This window comes from Entelurus aequoreus, linkage group LG17 (genome assembly GCF_033978785.1).
Source record: "Entelurus aequoreus isolate RoL-2023_Sb linkage group LG17, RoL_Eaeq_v1.1, whole genome shotgun sequence".
Taxonomy (NCBI): domain Eukaryota; kingdom Metazoa; phylum Chordata; class Actinopteri; order Syngnathiformes; family Syngnathidae; genus Entelurus; species Entelurus aequoreus.
The window spans coordinates 7946478-7971594 of record NC_084747.1 but is presented as its reverse complement, the minus strand read 5'-3'; the positions used below and the strand labels follow the sequence as shown (position 1 = coordinate 7971594).

General features: G+C 39.6%; 2 protein-coding genes across 2 annotated transcripts in view; both read right to left on the bottom strand.

Annotated features, from left to right (window-relative positions):
- The window catches only part of LOC133632267 (gastrula zinc finger protein XlCGF17.1-like), a 144097-nt gene that overhangs the window by 111023 nt on the left and 7957 nt on the right, over positions 1 to 25117 (bottom strand). The window lies entirely within an intron of this gene.
- LOC133631862 (oocyte zinc finger protein XlCOF6.1-like) overlaps positions 6440 to 25117 on the bottom strand; it is an 18811-nt gene continuing 133 nt past the window's right edge. Inside the window, exons 1-2 of the mRNA XM_062024028.1 lie at positions 25009 to 25117; positions 6440 to 9060 (exon numbers count right to left, since the gene is read on the bottom strand). The exon at positions 25009 to 25117 is cut by the window's right edge and continues 133 nt beyond it. Of these exons, the coding sequence (XP_061880012.1) occupies positions 8105 to 9060; positions 25009 to 25117 (1065 nt within the window). The 3' untranslated portion in view covers positions 6440 to 8104. The remainder of the gene's footprint in view (positions 9061 to 25008) is intronic.

Genomic DNA, 25117 nt, shown 5'->3' with positions numbered 1-25117 from the left:
AACAGTTTTCTAAACTGGACTTTCAATCGAAGCAGGAGGTAATACTTAAAGGAAGATCTCCATCGAGACTTTTAAAACTGAAGAAAGATAAGGAAGACTTTTATAGGAGCTGTGCATGGACTCATTTATACCTAAAGGTAAGACCATAATAACGTTTTTTTAATTAAATGTGATTTTCATGATAAGGTAAGCGCCGGAGTGAGAAGAGGTTTTAAAATAATTAGCGCATGCTTGCCAATCCCGCATGCTTTTGGTAAACGCAGGAGTGAGAAGAGGTTTTAAATTAATTAGCGCCCCGGCGGCTATTCAAGGAAATACGGTACTTCCATAACGTAAATGACCGCCATAACCACAACACCAGGGGGAGCTCCACAAACCACGTCAAACCCAGACTCCGATCTAACAAAGGTCTTAACTCATTCTCCTTCTATGCCACATCAATATGGAATGCACTCCCAACAGGTATAAAAGAATAAAGTGCATCTCTATCCTCCTTCAAAACCGCACTAAAAGAACACCTCCAGACAGCTACAACACTAACCTAACCCCCGTCCCCCCACCACATCCCACCTCCCCGGATTGTAAATAACAAATGTATATACTTGTTCTCAGGGGCGTCACTAGCTTTTAAGGACACGGGGGGCTTAGCCCCCAGGAGATGCACAGGATGCGAGCGAACGTAGCTCACGAGCACAAAACTTCACAAACGGCTAACAAAGACTTTATTCATTGTTATTATTATTATTTCAGTCGGTTTATTTTCAATCCGTGTTCAGTACAACAACAAACATGGGTTTGCACAGTGACATTTTGTTTACAGCATCAACAAGAAACAATTACTTGGTGGATGGAAGCATCAAAGAATGCCATCTGTTTTTAAGGGTGGCAAATCGGTCTATCACTCTGTTGTGAATCAAATGCTGAAGCTCGTTTTTTTCAATTGACATGACTGCAAGACTGTGAAGTCTTTTCTGACCCATTGTTTGACGCAGCCAGGAATGCAGCCGACGCAGTGCACTAAAGGTCCTCTCACATGAGCAGCTGCTTACAGGCACTGTTAGGGCAACTTGGATAGTTGCTTTCAGAGAGGGACACATGTCTGAATCAAGGAGGTTGTGCACAGACAATATATCTTTGGGTGAACATCCAGCCTTTGTTTTCCGGGCAAGAAAGTTTCTGGCCACTAGAACCTCCTCGGTTTTCAGGTCAATGCTGTAGTGTTTTGCAAGTTCTTTCAAGTTTGATTCACTCAAGAAGTTCTCACATTTAGGACTGCGTGCCTGGATGCCTTTTAGTAGCCCTGCATCTACACTGCAAAATCTTTGCTCAAGCTCTCCAACCATTCTATCCACACAAGGGAAAAGTAACTCTCTTTTCAATGCGTCTGATTTGTTCAATTCAGTGCGTGAACCTGCAGTTGCCTCCACCACAAAATCCTCCATTTTCCTCTGTTTATGCCTTGTCTTGGCATCTGGTTCTGGGATACTGTGGGTGTGGCACAGGGCTTTGGTTCTATCATACAGCTCTGTGGCAAATGCATCTGTGTGTTTGCCCTTGAGTGTGTCACACACTGCTTGTTTGCAGATAAAAGCTGCTGCCAGGTCTAAAGTCTCTTTCTGAAGGAGTTTGTGGAGTCCTTCAGTTATTGACAAAAGTGACTGAAACATCAGTAGTGTGTAGACGGCTGAGAACTTATAGAGCTTTGTTCTGAGACCAACAGCTATGGGGGATCCAATGGCAGAAAGGCACTCCAAGATGGCAGACAATGTCTCAAGAACTGCACTGATCGATCGCAACTGGCATGCCCAGCGAGTGTTTGAAAGTTGCACAAGCTCAATTTTTGTCAATCCAAGCCTTGCCTGAGCCTCCATGAACTTATGATGATTCACTAGGGAGGTGCTGAAGAAAGAGTACACACACTCCAACAAGCTGAAAAGCTCCACAGCTTCTGGGATGGCCTTGCAAGTATGGCACAACACCAAGTTAAGTTCATGAGCATAACAATGCACATAGATAGCTTCAGGATGGAGCCTTCTAAAATGTGCTTGTACACCTCCAGTGGACCCAGTCGTGACAGCTGCACCATCATGTGTTTGTGCTACACACTTAAGCTCTGCAAGACCATTGTTTTGGATCTGCTGCTGAAGCTCCTTTGTAATGGACTGGGCATCAAATGATTTTATCTCTGCAAGTGCTAGGAAACGTTCTTGCACTGTCCCCTCTGACACATACCTGACACAAACAGCTAACTGCTCTGAGTTTTCATCCCTTGCCTCATCTGCCATGATGGCATAGATTTTGGTCTTTGTCATTTCAGACACAATGACATTAGTAACTTCCTGGGCACAACAATCAATCATCTCATTCTGGGATATTGGTGAGATATACTGAGCATTTGATGGGGTATTATGTTTTTGAAGAAAAGGATCAAATTCCTTCAAAAGCTGCAGGCACGCAAGAGAATTCCCTCTGTTTGTGCTGTCTCTACTTTCATCATGGCTACGAAAAGGGAGTCCCTGTCTCCCCAACATAAAAGTAACTGCAACAATTCGCCTGAGATACTCTCTTCTCTCTACTATCTCACTCAGATTTGCAGATGCTATCATCTGTGCAACGTTTCCTTGTTTGCTAGTAGCCTGGTAGCTAGAGGATGTTGTGGATCATGTTGACTATTGGTCCTCCTAATTGTCAATCATTCTTGTGATGTTACGTAAGGACATACAGGTATATATATATATATATATATATATCTGCGAATGTCTGTTCGTTCTGGGTTCTTCTTAGACCACAGGACACCGGCACAACCCTCAGATGCAGCGTTTACAATAGTCTTTATTCTTTTCTTTTTTGAAAGTCTCTGTTGCTTTTCAGCAGTCTCTATGGTTGTTTGTCTCTCCTCTTGCTTTCCAGCTGTCTCTCCTCCTCCTCATGCTGCTAATAAAGGAACAGGTGATTAGATAACTCGTTCCAGCTGAGATATCCACTCACCTGTCTGCTGCTTCATGGCCAGCATCTGCACACACCCCGCCCGCAGGGAACGCGTGGACCACGCCCTTTCCACATGCCTCCACCGTCAGACTCAGGCCGGGCAGTCGTTCGGCCGCGGCCACTCTCCCCCCACCCCCCGCCATAGCAGGGCGCGAGAGGAAGTCGGCCACGGCCATCTGTGCGCCCGGCCTGTGGACCACCCGGAAGTTGTAGGGCTGCAACGCAAGGTACCACCGGGTGATCCGCGCGTTGGCGTCCTTCATGCGGTGGAGCCATTGGAGCGGTTCGTGGTCCGAGCAGAGACTGAAGGCGCACCCCAACAGGTAGTAACGGAGGGCCCTGACCGCCCACCGGATGGCGAGGCACTCCCTCTCCACCGAGCTGTACCTCGCCTCCCGGTCCGAGAGTTTCCGGCTGATGTACAGTACGGGGCGGTCGACGCCCCCCACCCGCTGGGACAGCCCGCCCCCAGTCCCCGGCCCGACGCATCCGCCTGCACACAGAAAGGGATGGTAAAGTTAGACATGTGCAGTACCGGCTCCTCTCAGAGGGCTGTTTTTACCTTCTCAAACACCTGCTGGCACTGCTCTGTCCACTGGACACGATCTGGAGCACCCTTTCGGGTGAGGTCAGTCAGTGGGCTGGTCAAGTCCGTGAACCGGGGAATAAATCGGCGGTAATATCCTGCCAGTCCCAAAAACTGCCTCACCTCTTTTTTTGTCTTGGGGGGTGGACAGGCTGCGATCGCCGCTGTCTTGTCTACTTGCGGGCCGCACCTGCCCCCCCCTCCCCCCCCCCCCCCCCCCCAAGTGGTACCCCAGATACTGTACCTCCCTCCGGCCAACCGTGCACTTTACCGGGTTGGCGGTGAGCCCCGCCCGCCTCAGGGACTCGAGCACCGCCCCCACCCGCAGCATGTGCTCTTCCCAGCCGCTACTCTGGATAATGACATCATCCAGGTATGCCGCCGCGTATGCCGCGTGGGGGCGCAGCACTCGGTCCATGAGGCGCTGGAACGTGGCGGGCGCACCGAACAAGCCAAACGGATGTGTCACGAATTGGTACAAACCTTCCGGAGTAGAAAAGGCCGTTTTTTCTAGGTACTCTGGTGACAAGGGAATCTGCCAGTAGCCCTTGGTCAAATCCAGTGTCGTGAAAAAACAAGCAGTGCCCAGCCGATCCAGGAGCTCGTCGACCCAAGGCATTGGGTATGCGTCAAACCGTGATTTTTCATTCACCTTGCGGTAATCCACACAGTACAGTCCCATCCTTCTTCCCTACCAGAACGATGGGACTGCACCACACGCTGTGGGATTCTTCTATTAAACCCAACACCAGCATGGTTTTTAATTCTTCCCAAACTACTTTGCGCTTGTGTTCGGGAAGCCGATATGGCCGAGACCGCACCGTAACCCCCGGGCTGGTCTCAATATGATGTTGGATGAGATTCGTGCGGCCGGGCCGAGAGGAGAACACTTCAGAGAAGCGCCTCTGCAGCTTAGCAACATCCGCTCTCTGCGCTAACGTGAGCTGGTTGTCACAGGGAAGCGGAGGGGCCGGGGCAGAGCGCGGGACCTCTGGTCCCAACTCCTCCTCCTCCCTCACTACCGTCACCATGGAAACAGGCTCCACCTCCCTCCATGCCTTCAGTAGGTTCAGATGGTAAATCTGAGTGTCTCCGCGTCGGTCCGAGCGTCAAACCTCATAATCCACATCACCCACTTGTCGTGTGACCTCGAAGGGTCCCTGCCACCTTGCAAGTAATTTTGAGCTGGATGTTGGGAGTAATACAAGCACTTTGTCTCCCGGTGCAAATTTGCGTAGCTGTGTCCCCTTGTTATACGCGCGCTGTTGACGCTCCTGGACGCGGAGCAAATTCTCTCGTGACAAGTGCCCCACCGTGTGGAGTTTTGCTCGCATGTCCATGACGTACTGATTTTCATTTTTGCTGGAGCTCGGACCTTCCTCCCAGCTTTCCTTAATGACGTCCAGCACTCCGCGAGGCCTACGGCCGTACAATAACTCAAAAGGTGCAAAACCTACGGAGGCCTGGGGTACCTCCCGCATCGCAAACATTAGGGGGTCGAGCCATGCTCATGACCCTAGGTGAGGATGGGAATGTAAATCGACCGGTAAATTGAGAGCTTTGCCTTCCGGCTCAGCTCCTTCTTCACCACAACGGATCGATACGGCGTCCGCATTACTGAACACCGATCCGCCTGTCGATCTCACCATCCACTCTTCCCTCACTCGTGAACAAGACTCCGAGGTACTTGAACTCCTCCACTTGGGGCAATGTCTCCTCCCCAGCCCAGAGATGGCACTCCACCCTTTTCCGGGCGATATGATTTATAATCATAGTGAATAATGACAGGTTATATTATTATCTATTTAAACTCATATGCATATTTATGATGATTTTTTTGTTAAAAACACACAAAAAAACCCCCCACCAAATTATTTAGGGAGGCTTAAGAAAAAAAACCAAAACCAAATAGGCCTAACAACACCAATGTTTAAATCCTTAAAAAATATGTTTTTTCTTAGGAGTGTATAAATCCACTCCATCCCATTTGAAAATATTTTTTGTTCATAATCGCTTATATATTTGCTTCTAAAGACGACCAAATCTGCACAGATTCAGCTAAATAATCAGTAGCCTAATATCGCCGGAAACCCAGAAGTGCCCGGATGTGCCTCTCGGTCACGTGATTGCAACCCACCTATACCAAATATGTTTTTATTCGATACGATACCAATGATACTTTTTGCCATGTATTCATACTTGCCAACCTTGAGACCTCTGAATTCGGGGTTGGTGGGTGGTGGGGTTTGGTGGTAGCGGGGGTGTATATTGTAGCGTCCCGGAAGAGTTAGTGCTGCAAGGGGTTCTGGGTATTTGTTCTGTTGTGTTTATGTTGTGTTACGGTGCGGGTGTTCTCCCGAAATGTGTTTGTCATTCTTGTTTGGTGTGGGTTCACAGTGTGGCGCATATTTGTAACAGTGTTAAAGTTGTTTATAAGGGCACCCTCAATGTGACCTGTATGGCTGTTGACCAAGTATGCCTTGCATTCACTTATGTGTGTGTAAAAGCCACATATATTATGTGATTGGGCCGGCACGCCGTTTGTATGGAGGAAAAGCGGACGTGACGACAGGTTGTAGAGGACGCTAAAGGCAGTGCCTTTAAGGCATGCCCCCAATATTGTTGTCCGGGTGGTAATCGGGAGAAATTCGGGAGAATGGTTGCCCCGGGAGATTTTCTGAAGGGGCACTGAAATTCGTGAGTCTCCCGGGAAAATCGGGAGGGTTGGCAAGTATGCATGTATTACCCCACTAAAAGACAAGACGAATATTGGCTATTTAATAACTTTAATGCATTTTTCACAATCGTTTTTACACAATACAACATACATTTGAATCTCATCTCAAATAGACTGCTTGGGTTGCTGATACATTTTTGATCACATGAATTGCACCTTGCTGTTTAAAATGTGATCTGTAAACCGTATAACAATATTTGTACAATCTGAATATACTGTATATATCACATAAATTTGCAAACCTAATATCACAGTATTTGGATATTATGTACACTGCCTGGCCCCACTTTTACTATTATTACAGCTAAAATTATCTTGTTTTATCTTCTTTGGTTAAGTTTAGGGAAACTTCTGGAATATGTTCACTTATTTTTACTTAAATTCATAATTAGAAATAGAGTATCTTCACATTCAAATGGTTGACACTTTCCCACATAAAGACCTCACACTCGACCTTTAATACAGTTGCCCAACATTTGGTAAAGAACAAAGTCCATGATGAACAAAAACAATAATGAGAATGTATCTGTCTGTATTACTGCTGTTCTTAGCATCACTCGAACTCATGAGGGAATCTGGTATCATACACACAGCAATCATCACTTTTTAGCTGACTTCTCACATGTGACATTATAATTCTATCATTTAACAATCTTTGAGCACAAAATGGACAAAAACAACGTTTAGTCTCTGTTGTGTGTTGCCTTGCAAAAGAGCAGCCATTTCTTACATTAGTAACTTCTGCCACCAATTGAGCATTTAAAAAAATATTCTCCTCTGTGATCTTGGGCTGAACAATTGTGGAAAATATTCCAATCGTGATTTTTCTTCCCTCCTTAATATTGTGATTATTTTTCAAGTCGCCTTCACGTGTATTTTTCAAAAAACAAAAGCAATCTGTATTATAATAAACACTATCAGTTTTATTATACATATATTATTTCTTCTAAATAATACAATTATAAACTTACTAAATACTTTGACTTGCAATCTTCTTAGTACACTGCTCTTATTGTGAAGGCTGAACGTGTCTTGTTTGTCTTTGTGTTTGAGCTCTAACTTGACTGCTGTGATGTGAGACGACGCTGAAGGCTATTAAAGTGATAAAGTAAATGTACACTTTTTTGTAATTTTGACATCATCCTCAATTCTTATGTGGGAGAAGCACACACGTCTTTCCATTTTCTGTGCATTCTGAATAGTCAAAAACCACTAGCATGAGGCAGCTAAAAATGCAGGTAATGGGGAGTAGTCTATTCCACCCATAAAGCCTTCAAACATAGTCTAAAACTGCCAATAACATTTTCTATGCAAATAGTGACAGACAAATTCATAACATTTAATTACAGACTTTTGATAATATTTAGTATTTTCTGTCAGCAATTTATCTCTTGGACGCAGTGATTTCATAGCTACTTCAACAATAGCATCAATCAATCAATCAATGTTTATTTATATAGCCCTAAATCACAAGTGTCTCAAAGGGCTGCACAAGCCTCAACGACATCCTCGGTACAGAGCCCACATCGAACCCCAGTAACCAGCAACCCTCCGATTGCTGGCACGGCCACTCTACCAACTTCGCCACGCCGCCCCTTACTGTAATTAACTTACTGTAATTACTTAAAGGGTTTACTGCAGGGTGTTTAATTATGTGTTGAGTCAAAGTTTGTCAATAGAAAAAGCCTACGCTATAAATTGTGCATCTAAATGTTTTTTTGTCCTCTGCGTGTGTTCTCATGTGATTGGAAATCGTGTTACTTTGGGTATACCTTTTACCACAAACGGAACAACTAGATGTGTTTTCTACGGCGTGTTCTCAGGTGCCTTAACAAATTTCTCCTTTCTGTAAAGCTGTTGCCGCAAACTGAACAGCTGAATGGTTTTTCTCCTGTGTGTCTAATTTCGTGTCTACTTAAACACTGTCGATTAGAAAAGTGTTTACCGCAAGCTGAGCAACTAAATGGTCTTTCTCCAGAGTGCGTTTTCATGTGTACAGCCACACTGCTCTTTTGAGAAAAGCTTTTACCACAAACCGGACAGTTGAATAATTTTTCTCCTGTGTGCGTTCTCATGTGTTGAGTCAAATTGCTCCTAACAGAAAAGCTTTTACAGCAAATTGAGCAATTAAATGGTCTTTCTCCAGTGTGTGTTCTCATGTGTTGAGTCAAACTGATCTTGTGAGAAAAGTTTGTACCACAAACTGAACAATTAAATATTTTTTCTTCCGCATGTGTTCTCATGTGGTGAGCCAAACTGCCATTATAAGAAAAGCTTTTGCAGCAAACTGAACATTTGAATGGTTTTTCTCCTGTGTGTTTTCTCATGTGTTCAGTCAAACGGCTCTTTGTGGTACATATCATACCACAAACTATGCAGCTTGAAGTATTTTGACATGTCTTCTTTTTAATGCATTGAGAGTGTTTGTTGTCAGTGTGAGTCCTGATATCATCTTCACAGTCTGTATCGCACAAAGTTCCTTCATCCTTGTCTTCAGCCTCGCTATCTGATAGTGGAGCTATCAGGTTGTTTACTTTCTCTTCATCATCTTCAGTCTTCACATAGACAATTGTTAGTGGCAACTTGGTGGGATCAACTTTCTCCTGCAATAGAAAACACTCTCCCTCCTTAGTGATGCAAAGTTCCTCCTCTTCCTCTTTTAAGAGGCGGGACTGCGAAGCTTCCGGCTTCAAAGTACAGCTTCCCCCCTGCAGCTGAAGCGGAAGTCCTTCAGGATGATGCCGGAAATCTGAGGAACAGAAATGTGTTCAATGCGTTACGATACGATGCATAATCTTTTTGTTGTTCATAGGCCCGGTCGATTATATGATTGTGAGTCGATGATCGTGAAATTTCAGGTTGATCGGCTGTTAGCATACATTAACTGGATCATACATGGTGGAAATGTTACAAGTAATGCTAGGTTCACACCAACGGCGCTTTGACGGCGCTTTAAAGTGGCATGCAAAGCGGCGTTAAAGCGTAACAAAGCCCGATTAAAGCGTGAGGGTCGTAATGGATCGTGGGAAAGCTTGTAGTGAAGCGGGACATGCGGCAAGTTCGCCAAATTTTTTTAAACGGTTTAAAAAAATTTGGCGCTCTGTCAAGAATGGAATAAAGCGCCGAGAGCCTGACAAAGCTCAGCAAAGCTTGACTCAAAGCGTAGGAAAGATTAACAGATCTTGGTTAAAAGCGCGGACCCCAGTCTACAACTACAAATAGGAAGTGACTGTGATATTGACTAGTGACATTGAAACATTGTAAAACCAACACAGGATTACAAATCCATTCTCTTTTGCATCATTGCCTTTTTTATACGATGATCATTGTTTCTGTACTTCTGTTAGAGTTTGCTGTTTGATGTTACAGTTTGACATTACTGTCTATAATTTTTCTGTATGAAAATGTAAACAAAAAGGGTTCTTAACTTTCTACTTTGTGGACAATGTTGATCCACTCTCTTGTATCATCTCATACAACATAATGTACCCTTTGTCATATGAACCCCACATTATGTAACCTGATTGGTGAACAGTGATACTATTTGTGCTTTTTTGTTTGGTCAAGTTTTTTGCTTGCTGTACATGTTGATAACATCTTCCTTAATAATAAAGAGAATATGTTACGTTTAAAAGAAATGCCTTTTATTATTGTCAACTAGCATAAGAATTGAAAGATAGATATTTATTAAGATGACAAAGAAATAAAAGAAATGAAGATATAAAACATAATAAATAATAAACATAATATAACGGGAAAAAAAGAGAAATTGAAAAAATAAATGAATATAAAAAATGTGTGGAAACAGTATACTGAGTTGTTCACATTTTTTTTTACTTATTTGTTTATCATATTTCTCTTTTTTATTACATTATGTGTTTTATCCTGTATATAATTTAAAAAAAAAGAGAAATCAAATAAATAGATAAATCTAAAAAAATGTGGGGAAAACTTAGTATACTGAGTTTTTCACATTTTTTTTTACTTATTTGTTTATCATATTTCTCTTTTTTATTACATTATGTGTTTTATCCTGTATATAATAAAACAAAAAGAGAAATCAAATAAATAGATCAATCTAAAAAAATGTGGGGAAAACTTAGTATACTGAGTTTTTCACAGTTTTTTCTTATTTTTGTTGTAACAATGCACAACAGAGCTTGATAATCGTGTCAGAGCCTGATTTAAAGTGTCAGGATCGCATCAAAGCGTAATAAAGTTCAATAAAGCGTAATAAAACGTATCAAAGCGTGATTTAAAGCGTATCAAAGCGGGATCACAGTGGAGGCTCCTCTATGGGGTCTTGGGGCACTAGGAGGTTAACCCCTTTACTATTGTTACCCCAGGTGGCCTAGTACCTGACTGCCCCCTAGCCAGGGATACGGTGAAGACCTCAACGGCGGAGCAGGCGGAAGACGGTAGATTTAAGAACTACCACAACGGCTGCGATGGCGGAGGAAGGCTGCACCAGTCGTCTTGGACTCCATGCCACTGGACCCTGACCCGATTCTGTCAAGGATCGTGTGGTGACTGTCTGTGCACCAGTACGTAAAACAAAGTCACGCACAGGCATCCTCCATAAAGGGATACACCCCTACCAGGAGGATCGTCATACTCGTTCGAGTGACCGCAAATGATGATGATTAGGCTCCTCACAACATAATTAATGTCCAATTACTTCATATTTTCTTAAAAACGAGTTTAAAAAAGTATACATATTTTTAAAAACAAATCTGCATTATTAGTGTTAATATATGTATATATATATATACATATATATATATATGTATATATATATATGTATATATATATATATATATATATATATATATATATATATATATATATATATATATATATATATATATATATATATATTAGGGCTGCAACTAACGATTAATTTGATAATCGATTAATCTGTCGATTATTACTTCGATCAATCGATTAATAATCGGATAAAAGAGACAAACTACATTTCTATCCTATCCAGTATTTTATTGGAAAAAAAACAGCATACTGGCACCATACTTATTTTGATTATTGTTTCTCAGCTGTTTGTAAATGTTGCAGTTTATAAATAAAGGTTTATTTAAAAAAATAGAATAAATAAATTAAAAAAAAAAAAAAAAAACCTCTGCGCATGCGCATAGCATAGATCCAACGAATCGATGACTAAATTAATCGGCAACTATTTTAATAATCGATTTTAATCGATTTAATTGATTAGTTGTTGCAGCCCTAATATATATATATATATATATATATATATATATATATATATATATATATATATATATATATATATATACACTACCGTTCAAAAGTTTGGGGTCACCCAAACAATTTTGTGGAATAGCCTTCATTTCTAAGAACAAGAATAGACTGTCGAGTTTCAGATGAAAGTTCTCTTTTTCTGGCCATTTTGAGCGTTTAATTGACCCCACAAATGTGATGCTCCAGAAACTCAATCTGCTCAAAGGAAGGTCAGTTTTGTAGCTTCTGTAACGAGCTAAACTGTTTTCAGATGTGTGAACATGATTGCACAAGGCTTTTCTAATCATCAATTAGCCTTCTGAGCCAATGAGCAAACACATTGTACCATTAGAACACTGGAGTGATAGTTGCTGGAAATGGGCCTCTATACACCTATGTAGATATTGCACCAAAAACCAGACATTTGCAGCTAGAATAGTCATTTACCACATTAGCAATGTATAGAGTGTATTTCTTTCAAGTTAAGACTAGTTTAAAGTTATCTTCATTGAAAAGTACAGTGCTTTTCCTTCAAAAATAAGGACATTTCAATGTGACCCCAAACTTTTGAACGGTAGTGTATATATATATACTGTATATATATACATATATATTTTCTTTATCATTTTGCTCTCTTTCAATTCCAATTCCTTATTTTACAATGTAACACAGGCTGCACTATATTCTGCCCTCCCTGAATGTTGCATTTTAGCTTTCCACATATGTTAATACATGGACACACAAAGGAAAGTGCATTAATATACACAGAAAGTGGATATACAAGTAAGAATCGTGTTAAATAATAATACAGTTTGGTACTGAAAAGCAATACAAATATTCAGGGTGAAGGTTGGCGCAAATGCTGCTAGCTTAACGCTAACCTACAATAACAAGCTCATTGATAGGGCAACAAAAATGAGCAGAAGGAACTTGTACATCCATCTATTTCATGCCTGGGCAATTATTTTGACTCGGTGGGGCCAAATGTAAAGAAAATAATGTGTCTGGGGGCCGGTATACCTATTTTTAAGAACACTAATACAAAATCTCACAATAATGTCTGACTGAATGCTAAAAACGTTATGACAGAGCGCCTTAAAAAATGGAATGGAATTTTACTCTTTTTTTTGTTACTGAATGAGACACCCAGAATGTACATGAAAATAAAGAATGTGGAATTTACAATATTAATTATAAACCATAAAACATTGAATATTGACAACATATGAACGTCACACCCCCTCTCCATCCACATATTTTACAATTAAGTGAAACGCAACAAACACAAAAAAAACCCCCACCAACAATATGATACATCTGATATATCACTAAGCTTTAGAACTTTGTGGAAAAAATCTCCTTCCGTGTCCGTCCCTGACACCCACATTTCAGGCTGGCCGCTCTGGAAACACTCTGTGGAAACGCTCCCCACCCACACTGCTTGGTGCCTCATCTGAGCTGCTGTGACTTAGATTACCATAGTAACTAATTAGATCACCATAGTAACTAATTAGATCACCATAGTAACTAGTACATCATGCAAAAGTGCAGATTCCAAGCATTGAAATACTTTGTATAGTTCAAGACTTACGGTCATTAGAAAACATCACTGCACATCATAATGGCAGCTACACTTTACATCTTAAAGGCCTACTGAAATGATTTTTTTTTATTTAAACGGGGATAGCAGATCCATTCTATGTGTCATACTTGATCATTTTGCGATATTGCCATATTTTTGCTGAAAGGATTTAGTAGAGAACAACGTCGATAAAGTTCGCAACTTTTGGTCTCTGATCAAAAAAAACCTTGCCCCTACCGGAAGTGGCATGACGTTGTCAGTTGTTCACTCCCTCATATTTTCCTATTGTTTTCAACGCAGCTAGAGCTATTCGGACCATTACCCCATTAATTTGAGCGAGGATGAAAGATTTGTGGACGAGGAACGTTAGAGTGACGGACTAGAATGCAGTGAAATACTTTTTTTTTTTTCGCTCTGACCATAACTTAGATACAAGCTGACTCATTGGATTCCACACTTTCTCCTTTTTCTATTGTGGATCACGGATTTGTATTTTAAACCACCTGGGATACTATATCCTCTTGAAAATGAGAGTCGAGAACGCGAAATGGACATTCAGTGCCTTTTATCTCCACGACAATACATCGGCGAAACGCTTTAGCTACAAGCTAACGTGATAGCATCGTGCTTTAACTGCATATAGAAACAAAAAAAATAAACCCCCGACTGGAAGGATAGATAGAAAATCAACAATACTATTAAACCGTGGACATGTAAATACACGGTTAATGCTTTCCAGGCTGGCGAAGGTTAACAATGCTGTGCTAACGACGCCATTGAAGCCTACTTAGCAACCGGACCGCACAGAGCTATGCTAAAAACATTAGCTCTCCACCTACGCCAGCTAGCCTTCATCTGCTCATCAACACCCGTGCTCACCTGCGTTCCAGCGATCGGCGGAAGGACGAAGGACTTCACCCGATGCGTTTGGCGGCCCGGAGACGTAGGAAGTCAAGGTGAGGTCGCCGGCTAGCGCGTCTGCTCTCCAACAAAGTCCTCCTGGTTGTGTTGCTGTAGTCCGCTGCTAATACACCGATCCCACCTACAACTGTCTTCTTGCAGCCTTCATTGTTCATTAAACACATTGCAAAAGATGTCCAGAATACTGTGGAATTATGAAATGAAAACAGAGCTTTTTGTATAGGATTCTACGGGGTACCATGACTTCCGTTTAACTGACTACGTCACGCGCATACGTCATCATACCACGACGTTTCAGCCGGATATTTCCCGGGAGATTTAAAATGTCACTTTATAAGTTAACCCGGCCGTATTGGCATGTGTTGCAATGTTAAGATTTCATCATTGATATATAAACTATCAGACTGCGTGGTCGGTAGTAGTGGCTTTCAGTAGGCCTTTAAACATCTAAAAAAATATTTGGGAATGGCCTTAATTTGCCCAGGTCTGATCTATTTTCTATACCGCTTATCCTCATGGGGGTTGCGGGGTTAAAGCTGGAGCCCATCCCAGCTGACTTCGAGCGAGAGGCGGGGAAGACCCCCGCCTGAACACAGGCCAATGGCAGTGCACATACAGACAATCATTCACACTCACATTTATATCTATGGACAATTTACAGTCTCACACGACATTTTGGAGAAGCTGGAGTACTCGGGAAAAAACCCTGCCTCTCATGTTAGAGACCATGCAAACTCCCCACATAGGTTCATAGACGCACACGGCGTGAACTTACAAGTTGTTGTCAGTAATGACGTCTAAATTTGGGTCGTTTTCACAGGCTTGAACAAGAAATGCATGAACGAACTTGAAATACATTTGTCTTGAACTTTCTCTCCTTACTTTTGCCGAGTGCCAACTCTGTCCCAGGATTGATCAGGTGTGTGAACAGCTGTGGTGTGTACGCTGACAGGCGAGTCAGATGCACGTTTTTCTAAAATAAAGCATTGAGGAACATTTGTATGACAATAATGCGTAAATAATTGTCTATATATTATATAATCATTCAGAAAATATATTACATTTTTTCATGTAAAAAAACCCTAATTTTTAAGGTGTGGCGGCTTTTATTTTGCCGTGGCATCCATTAATAATAATAATGGATTCGATTTATATAGCGCTATTCTAGACACTTCACAGAGAAGTGAGAACCCATCATTCATTCACACCTTGTAGGGGAAACCCTGTGATGTATACAAATAATAATTTACCATTTAAAAGTGTTGTTTAGTAAATGTTAACTTGAAAGAAAAGACTCGCAGTATTCAGTACGACACTGCAGAATACAGTTTTTGATGACAAGCAAAATATGGAAAGATCTCTGAGAGGAAAAAACGTTTTCGGACTGAGAATGGAAAGAAAACCTTCGAATGTCTCGAAGTTCATTTAGTAAGCTCTGTGGATTGATAGGCGTTTTTAAGTGCGAAGGAAAAGATTGTTCATGCCCCGATAGAGAGTTGCTATTGTTGTGTACAAGCTTGCCAGTTGTGCGGAATGCAAAGTTATCAAGAGTTTCCATGGGGTTTGTAGAATACCTATTTTGAGCCAAATTATTTGACCAATCAGACTCATTTCGTGAATGGAAACGTAGTCAATGACCCACCTGCTGATAGGGTCAAAAGTAAAATGTAGAGATGTCCGATAATATCGGACTGCCGATATTATCGGCCGATAAATGCTTTAAAATGTAATATCGGAAATTATCGGTATCGGTTTCAAAAAGTCAAATGAAAACTTTTTAAAACGCCGCTGTGTACACGGACGTAGGGAGAAGTACAGAGCGCCAATAAACCTTAAAGGCACTGCCTTTGCGTGCCGGCCCAATCACATATTATCTACGGCTTTTCACACACACACAAGTGAATGCAATCATACTTGGTCAACAGCCATACAGGTCACACTGAGGGTGACCATATAAACAACTTTAACACTGTTACAAATATGCGCCACACTGTGAACCCACACCAAACAAGAATGACAAACACATTTCGGGAGAACATCCGCACCGTAACACAACATAAACACAACAGAACAAATACCCAGAACCCCTTGCAGCACTAACTCTTCCGGGACGCTACAATATACACCCCCATTACCTCCGGCCCCCCAAACCCTGCCCACCTCAACCTCCTCATGCTCTCTCAGGGAGAGCATGTCCCAAATTCCAAGCTGCTGTTTTGAGGCATGTTAAAAAAAAGAATGCACTTTGTGACTTCAATAATAAATATGGCAGTGCCATGTTGGCATTTTTTTCCATAACTTGAGTTGATTTATTTTGGAAAACCTTTTTACATTGTTTAATGCATCCAGCGGGGCATCACAACAAAATTAGGCATAATAATGTGTTAATTCCACGACTGTATATATCGGTATCGGTTGATATCGCAATCGGTAAATAAGAGTTGGACAATATCGGAATATCGGCAAAAAAGGCATTATCTGACATCTCTAATAACAACCATAGATCTTACAGTAATAACACTGGCAGCTCAGTCCACAGAATTTCCCATTAAAAAACAGTGGTGGAATTTTTTCAATTTACAGTAATATGCTGTAAAAAACATCGCACATTTTATAGTAAAATGCACAATTTAAGTATTTTTACAAAATAAAATGTTTGGAAAGTATGATCATTTTTTTTTTGTTGCTATATTGGATAAAATTAAAGTTTAAAAGGTATGCAATGCCATGCGAAACCTGCATTTTTTCTGTTAAAATTGAAAGAACAAAATACATTTAGTAAGGAAATATAAAGTACTTTATTGAGGCATATCATTTTATGTGGCCTTTGTAGGCCACATAAAATGATGTGGCGGGGCAGATCTGGCCCCCGGGCCTTGAGTTTGACATCTCTGCTCTAATTGTTACAATGTGATACGGTTCAAACACAGCTACTCAGTGTCATTAACAGTGTCATTAACAGTGTCATTAATAGTGTCATTAACAGTGTCATTAACAGTGTCATTATTAGTGTCATTAACAGTGTCATTAACAGTGTCGTTAACAGTGTCATTAATAGTGTCATTAACAGTGTCATTAACAGTGTCATTAATAGTGTCATTAACAGTGTCATTAACAGTGTCATTAATAGTGTCATTAACAGTGTCATTATTAGTGTCATTAACAGTGTCATTAACAGTGTCATTAACAGTGTCATTAATAGTGTCATTAACAGTGTCATTATTAGTGTCATTAACAGTGTCATTAACAGTGTCATTAACAGTGTCATTAATAGTGTCATTAACAGTGTCATTAATAGTGTCATTAACAGTGTCATTAACAGTGTCATTATTAGTGTCATTAACAGTGTCATTACCAGTGTCATTAATAGTGTCATTAATAGTGTCATTAACAGTGTCATTAACAGTGTCATTAATAGTGTCATTAACAGTGTCATTAATAGTGTCATTAACAGTGTCATTAACAGTGTCATTAACAGTGTCGTTAACAGTGTCATTAACAGTGTCATTACCAGTGTCATTAACAGTTTCATTAACAGTGTCATTAATAGTGTCATTAACAGTGTCATTAATAGTGTCATTAACAGTGTCATTAATAGTGTCATTAACAGTGTCATTAACAGTGTCATTAATAGTGTCGTTAACAGTGTCGTTAACAGTGTCATTAACAGTGTCATTAACAGTGTCATTACCAGTGTCATTAACAGTTTCATTAACAGTGTCATTAATAGTGTCATTAACAGTGTCATTAACAGTGTCATTAATAGTGTCATTAACAGTGTCGTTAACAGTGTCATTAATAGTGTCATTAACAGTGTCATTAACATTGTCATTAATAGTGTCATTAATAGTGGCATTAACGGTGTCGTTAATAGTGTCGTTAACAGTGTCGTTAACAGTGTCATTAATAGTGTCATTAACAGTGTCATTAACAGTGTCATTAATAGTGTCATTAATAGTGTCATTAACAGTGTCATTAATAGTGTCATTAATAGTGTCATTAACAGTGTCATTAACAGTGTCATTAACAGTGTCATTACCAGTGTCATTAATAGTGTCATTACCAGTGTCATTAACAGTGTCATTAACAGTGTCATTAATAGTGTCATTAACAGTGTCATTACCAGTGTCATTAATAGTGTCATTAACAGTGTCATTACCAGTGTCATTAATAGTGTCATTAACAGTGTCATTAACAGTGTCATTAATAGTGTCATTAACAGTGTCATTACCAGTGTCATTAATAGTGTCATTAATAGTGTCATTAATAGTGTCATTAACAGTGTCATTAATAGTGTCATTAACAGTGTCATTAACAGTGTCATTAATAGTGTCATTAACAGTGTCATTACCAGTGTCATTAATAGTGTCATTAATAGTGTCATTAACAGTGTCATTAACAGTGTCATTACCAGTGTCATTAATAGTGTCATTAACAGTGTCATTAATAGTGTCATTAATAGTGTCATTAACAGTGTCATTAACAGTGTCATTAACAGTGTCATTAATAGTGTCATTAACAGTGTCATTACCAGTGTCATTAATAGTGTCATTAATAGTGTCATTAATAGTGTCATTAACAGTGTCATTAATAGTGTCATTAACAGTGTCATTAATAGTGTCATTAATAGTGTCATTAACAGTGTCATTAATAGTGTCATTAACAGTGTCGTTAACAGTGTCGTTAATAGTGTCATTAACAGTGTCGTTAATAGTGTCGTTAACAGTGTCGTTAATAGTGTCGTTAACAGTGTCGTTAACAGTGTCATTAATAGTGTCATTTACAGTGTCATTAACAGTGTCATTAACAGTGTCATTAACAGTGTCATTAACAGTGTCATTAATAGTGTCATTAACAGTGTCATTAATAGTGTCATTAACAGTGTCATTAACAGTGTCATTAATAGTGTCATTTACAGTGTCATTAATAGTGTCATTAACAGTGTCATTAACAGTGTCATTAACAGTGTCATTACCAGTGTCATTAATAGTGTCATTAACAGTGTCATTAACAGTGTCATTAATAGTGTCATTACCAGTGTCATTAACAGTGTCATTAACAGTGTCATTACCAGTGTCATTAATAGTGTCATTAATAGTGTCATTACCAGTGTCATTAACAGTGTCATTAACAGTGTCATTAACAGTGTCATTAATAGTGTCATTACCAGTGTCATTAACAGTGTCATTAACAGTGTCATTAATAGTGTCATTAACAGTGTCATTACCAGTGTCATTAATAGTGTCATTAACAGTGTCATTACCAGTGTCATTAATAGTGTCATTAACAGTGTCATTAACAGTGTCATTAACAGTGTCATTACCAGTGTCATCAATAGTGTCATTACCAGTGTCATTAACAGTGTCATTAACAGTGTCATTAACAGTGTCATTAATAGTGTCATTAATAGTGTCATTAACAGTGTCATTAATAGTGTCATTAAAAGTGTCATTAATAGTGTCATTAACAGTGTCATTAACAGTGTCATTAACAGTGGCATTAATAGTGTCATTAACAGTGTCATTAACAGTGTCATTAACAGTGTCATTAACAGTGTCATTAACAGTGTCATTAATAGTGTCATTAATAGTGTCATTAACAGTGTCATTAACAGTGTCATTAATAGTGTCATTAATAGTGTTATTAACAGTGTCATTAATAGTGTCATTAAAAGTGTCATTAAAAGTGTCATTAACAGTGTCATTAACAGTGTCATTAACAGTGTCATTAACAGTGTCATTATTAGTGTCATTAACAGTGTCATTAACAGTGTCATTAACAGTGTCATTAATAGTGTCATTAACAGTGTCATTATTAGTGTCATTAACAGTGTCATTAACAGTGTCATTAACAGTGTCATTAATAGTGTCATTAACAGTGTCATTAATAGTGTCATTAACAGTGTCATTAACAGTGTCATTATTAGTGTCATTAACAGTGTCATTACCAGTGTCATTAATAGTGTCATTAACAGTGTCATTAACAGTGTCATTAATAGTGTCATTAACAGTGTCATTAATAGTGTCATTAACAGTGTCATTAACAGTGTCATTAACAGTGTCGTTAACAGTGTCATTAACAGTGTCATTACCAGTGTCATTACCAGTTTCATTAACAGTGTCATTAATAGTGTCATTAACAGTGTCATTAATAGTGTCATTAACAGTGTCATTAATAGTGTCATTAACAGTGTCATTAACAGTGTCATTAATAGTGTCGTTAACAGTGTCGTTAACAGTGTCATTAACAGTGTCATTAACAGTGTCGTTAACAGTGTCATTAATAGTGTCATTAACAGTGTCATTAACATTGTCATTAATAGTGTCATTAATAGTGGCATTAACGGTGTCGTTAATAGTGTCGTTAACAGTGTCGTTAACAGTGTCATTAATAGTGTCATTAACAGTGTCATTAACAGTGTCATTAATAGTGTCATTAACAGTGTCATTAATAGTGTCATTAACAGTGTCATTAACAGTGTCATTAACAGTGTCATTACCAGTGTCATTAATAGTGTCATTACCAGTGTCATTAACAGTGTCATTAACAGTGTCATTAATAGTGTCATTAACAGTGTCATTACCAGTGTCATTAATAGTGTCATTAACAGTGTCATTACCAGTGTCATTAATAGTGTCATTAACAGTGTCATTAACAGTGTCATTAATAGTGTCATTAACAGTGTCATTACCAGTGTCATTAATAGTGTCATTAATAGTGTCATTAATAGTGTCATTAACAGTGTCATTAATAGTGTCATTAACAGTGTCATTAACAGTGTCATTAATAGTGTCATTAACAGTGTCATTACCAGTGTCATTAATAGTGTCATTAATAGTGTCATTAACAGTGTCATTAACAGTGTCATTACCAGTGTCATTAATAGTGTCATTAACAGTGTCATTAATAGTGTCATTAATAGTGTCATTAACAGTGTCATTAACAGTGTCATTAACAGTGTCATTAATAGTGTCATTAACAGTGTCATTACCAGTGTCATTAATAGTGTCATTAATAGTGTCATTAATAGTGTCATTAACAGTGTCATTAATAGTGTCATTAACAGTGTCATTAATAGTGTCATTAATAGTGTCATTAACAGTGTCATTAATAGTGTCATTAACAGTGTCGTTAACAGTGTCGTTAATAGTGTCATTAACAGTGTCGTTAATAGTGTCGTTAACAGTGTCGTTAATAGTGTCGTTAACAGTGTCGTTAACAGTGTCATTAATAGTGTCATTTACAGTGTCATTAACAGTGTCATTAACAGTGTCATTAACAGTGTCATTAATAGTGTCATTAACAGTGTCATTAATAGTGTCATTAACAGTGTCATTAACAGTGTCATTAATAGTGTCATTTACAGTGTCATTAATAGTGTCATTAACAGTGTCATTAACAGTGTCATTAACAGTGTCATTACCAGTGTCATTAACAGTGTCATTAATAGTGTCATTAACAGTGTCATTAACAGTGTCATTAATAGTGTCATTACCAGTGTCATTAACAGTGTCATTAACAGTGTCATTACCAGTGTCATTAATAGTGTCATTAATAGTGTCATTACCAGTGTCATTAACAGTGTCATTAACAGTGTCATTAACAGTGTCATTAATAGTGTCATTACCAGTGTCATTAACAGTGTCATTAACAGTGTCATTAATAGTGTCATTAACAGTGTCATTACCAGTGTCATTAATAGTGTCATTAACAGTAACATTACCAGTGTCATTAATAGTGTCATTAACAGTGTCATTAACAGTGTCATTAACAGTGTCATTACCAGTGTCATCAATAGTGTCATTACCAGTGTCATTAACAGTGTCATTAACAGTGTCATTAACAGTGTCATTAACAGTGTCATTAATAGTGTCATTAATAGTGTCATTAACAGTGTCATTAATAGTGTCATTAAAAGTGTCATTAATAGTGTCATTAACAGTGTCATTAACAGTGTCATTAACAGTGGCATTAATAGTGTCATTAACAGTGTCATTAACAGTGTCATTAATAGTGTCATTAACAGTGTCATTAACAGTGTCATTAACAGTGTCATTAACAGTGTCATTAATAGTGTCATTAACAGTGTCATTAATAGTGTCATTAATAGTGTCATTAACAGTGTCATTAATAGTGTCATTAAAAGTGTCATTAATAGTGTCATTAACAGTGTCATTAACAGTGTCATTAACAGTGTCATTAACAGTGTCATTAACAGTGTCATTAATAGTGTCATTACCAGTGTCATTAACAGTGTCATTAACAGTGTCATTAATAGTGTCATTAACAGTGTCATTACCAGTGTCATTAATAGTGTCATTAACAGTGTCATTACCAGTGTCATTAATAGTGTCATTAACAGTGTCATTAACAGTGTCATTAACAGTGTCATTACCAGTGTCATCAATAGTGTCATTACCAGTGTCATTAACAGTGTCATTAACAGTGTCATTAACAGTGTCATTAACAGTGTCATTAATAGTGTCATTAATAGTGTCATTAACAGTGTCATTAATAGTGTCATTAAAAGTGTCATTAATAGTGTCATTAACAGTGTCATTAACAGTGTCATTAACAGTGGCATTAATAGTGTCATTAACAGTGTCATTAACAGTGTCATTAATAGTGTCATTAACAGTGTCATTAACAGTGTCATTAACAGTGTCATTAATAGTGTCATTAACAGTGTCATTAATAGTGTCATTAACAGTGTCATTAATAGTGTCATTAATAGTGTCATTAACAGTGTCATTAATAGTGTCATTAAAAGTGTCATTAATAGTGTCATTAACAGTGTCATTAACAGTGTCATTAACAGTGTCATTAACAGTGCCTTATGCGTGCGTGTTGCTGTTTTGCAGGTTAGCTTATAGCAGCAAAAGCCGCTAAAAGAGTTGCATGATAACTAACTATGCAAGCACTGCACACACCCCAATCACAACTGAAGCATGAGTAAGAAGAAGTTAATTCATTTATATAAATCAAGAAATTATATTCTTAGATTACGTGAATACTAATAAGAACAATTCTGCAATGATGTATTTTACAGACAACAAGTTCCCATGCTTGTGCTACAGCACCCAAGCATGTCGATGCACACAGAGAAAACGCATGGCTACTGCTAACCATCAATCAAAGTTTATTTTTTATAGCCCTAAATCACGGGTGTCTCAAAGGGCTGCACAAGCCAAAACGACATCCTAGGCTCAGATCCCACATCAGGGCAAGAAAAACTCAACCCAATGGGATCCATTTTCTACCGCTTGTCTCTTTTGGGATTGCGGGGGGGGTGCTGGAGCTTATCTCAGCTGCATTAGGGCGGAAGGCGGGGTACACCCTGGACAAGTCGCCACCTCATCGCAGGGCCAACACAGATAGGCAGACAACATTCACACTCACATTCACACTCTGGGGACAATTTAGTGTTGCCAATCAACCTATCCCCAGGTGCATGTCTTTGGAGGTGGGAGGAAGCCGGAGTACCCGGAGGGAACCCACGCAGTCACGGGGAGAACATGCAAACTCCACACAGAAAGACCCCGAGCCCGGGATTGAACTCAGGACCTTAGTATTGTGAGGCAGACGCACTAACCAATGGGATGACAATGAGAAACCTAACAAGAGTGAATAGTTTGTTGATTTTTCTTACATAGAAATTGTTTCCTTTTTTGTACGCTTCGATTTTCCAAAAACTAACATGACCATTTTTTTTTCATTTTTTAATTTTTTTTTGTATGATTCGGTTTTTCTACAAATTATTTGGAAACTAAATGAGAGGTACTAGGATGAGAATCAGCACCTCCAAGTCCAAGTCCATGGTTCTCACCCGGAAAAGGGTGGCATGCCATCGCCAGGTTGGGGAGGAGATCTTGCCCCAAGGGAAGGAGTTCAAGTACCTCGGAGTCTTGTTCACGAGTGAGGGAAGAGTGGATGGTGAGATCGACAGGCGGATCGGTGCAACGTCTTCGGTAATGCGGACGCTGTATTGATCCGTTGTGGTGAAGAAGGAGCTGAGCCGGAAGGCAAAGCTCTCAATTTACCGGTCGATCTACGTTCCCATCCTCACCTATGGTCATGAGCTTTGGGTTATGGCCGAAAGGACAAGATCACGGGTACAAGCGGCCCAAATGAGTTTCCTCCGTCAGGTGGCGGGTCTCTCCCTTAGAGATAGGGTGAGAAGCTCTGTCATCCGGGGGGGAGCTCAAAGTAAAGCTGCTGCTCCTCCACATGGAGAGGAGCCAGATGAGGTGGTTTGGGCATCTGGTCAGGATGCCACCCGAACGCCTCCCTAGGGAGGTGTTTAGGGCACGTCCGACCGGTAGGAGGCCACGGGGAAGACCCAGGACACGTTGGGAAGACTATGTCTTCCGGCTGGCCTGGGAACGCCTCGGGATTCCCCGGGAGGAGCTGGACGAAGTGGCTGGGGAGAGGGAAGTCTGGGCTTCCCTGCTTAGGCTGCTGCCCCCGCGACCCGACCTCGGATAAGCGGAAGAAAATGGATGGATGGATGTGAGGTACTATTGTAAAGTTATTGAGACTCTAATATACAACGATCCAAAAATATATGTTGCTTTGTAAAAACAAATAATACATGAATTGTAATTAACTACATTTACTTTGGTAACTGTCTTTGACTTGATGAGCTCTGACACTTGCAGAGAACTTCTCCAACAAAGCACTCAGGATGTTCTTCTCTTCACACACTGCACATCTCTTACTCTTCCCCAACATCTCTTCTTTCACATCATTATTTTCTTTACACAAGCGCTTGTTTTGCTCTTCCACTTTCTTCATTTGACTTTTGCATTCTTTCATCTCCTCTGATGTGAACTCCACTGCCTTCTTCAAGCTAACAATCATGGCGGCTTTCTTCACATTCTTTAACGAATTCGGCTAATTTCTCATCGACGCTCTCATGTTACAAAACTTCAAGTCACTCACCTTCATCTTTCGTCTTTATCTCCGTTGGTGATTTGCTGGAAGTTGGTGGCGCTGATTCTCTTTCATGTTCTCTTTTAGCGGACGTCGCCATCTTAGCATAGCAGTAGTC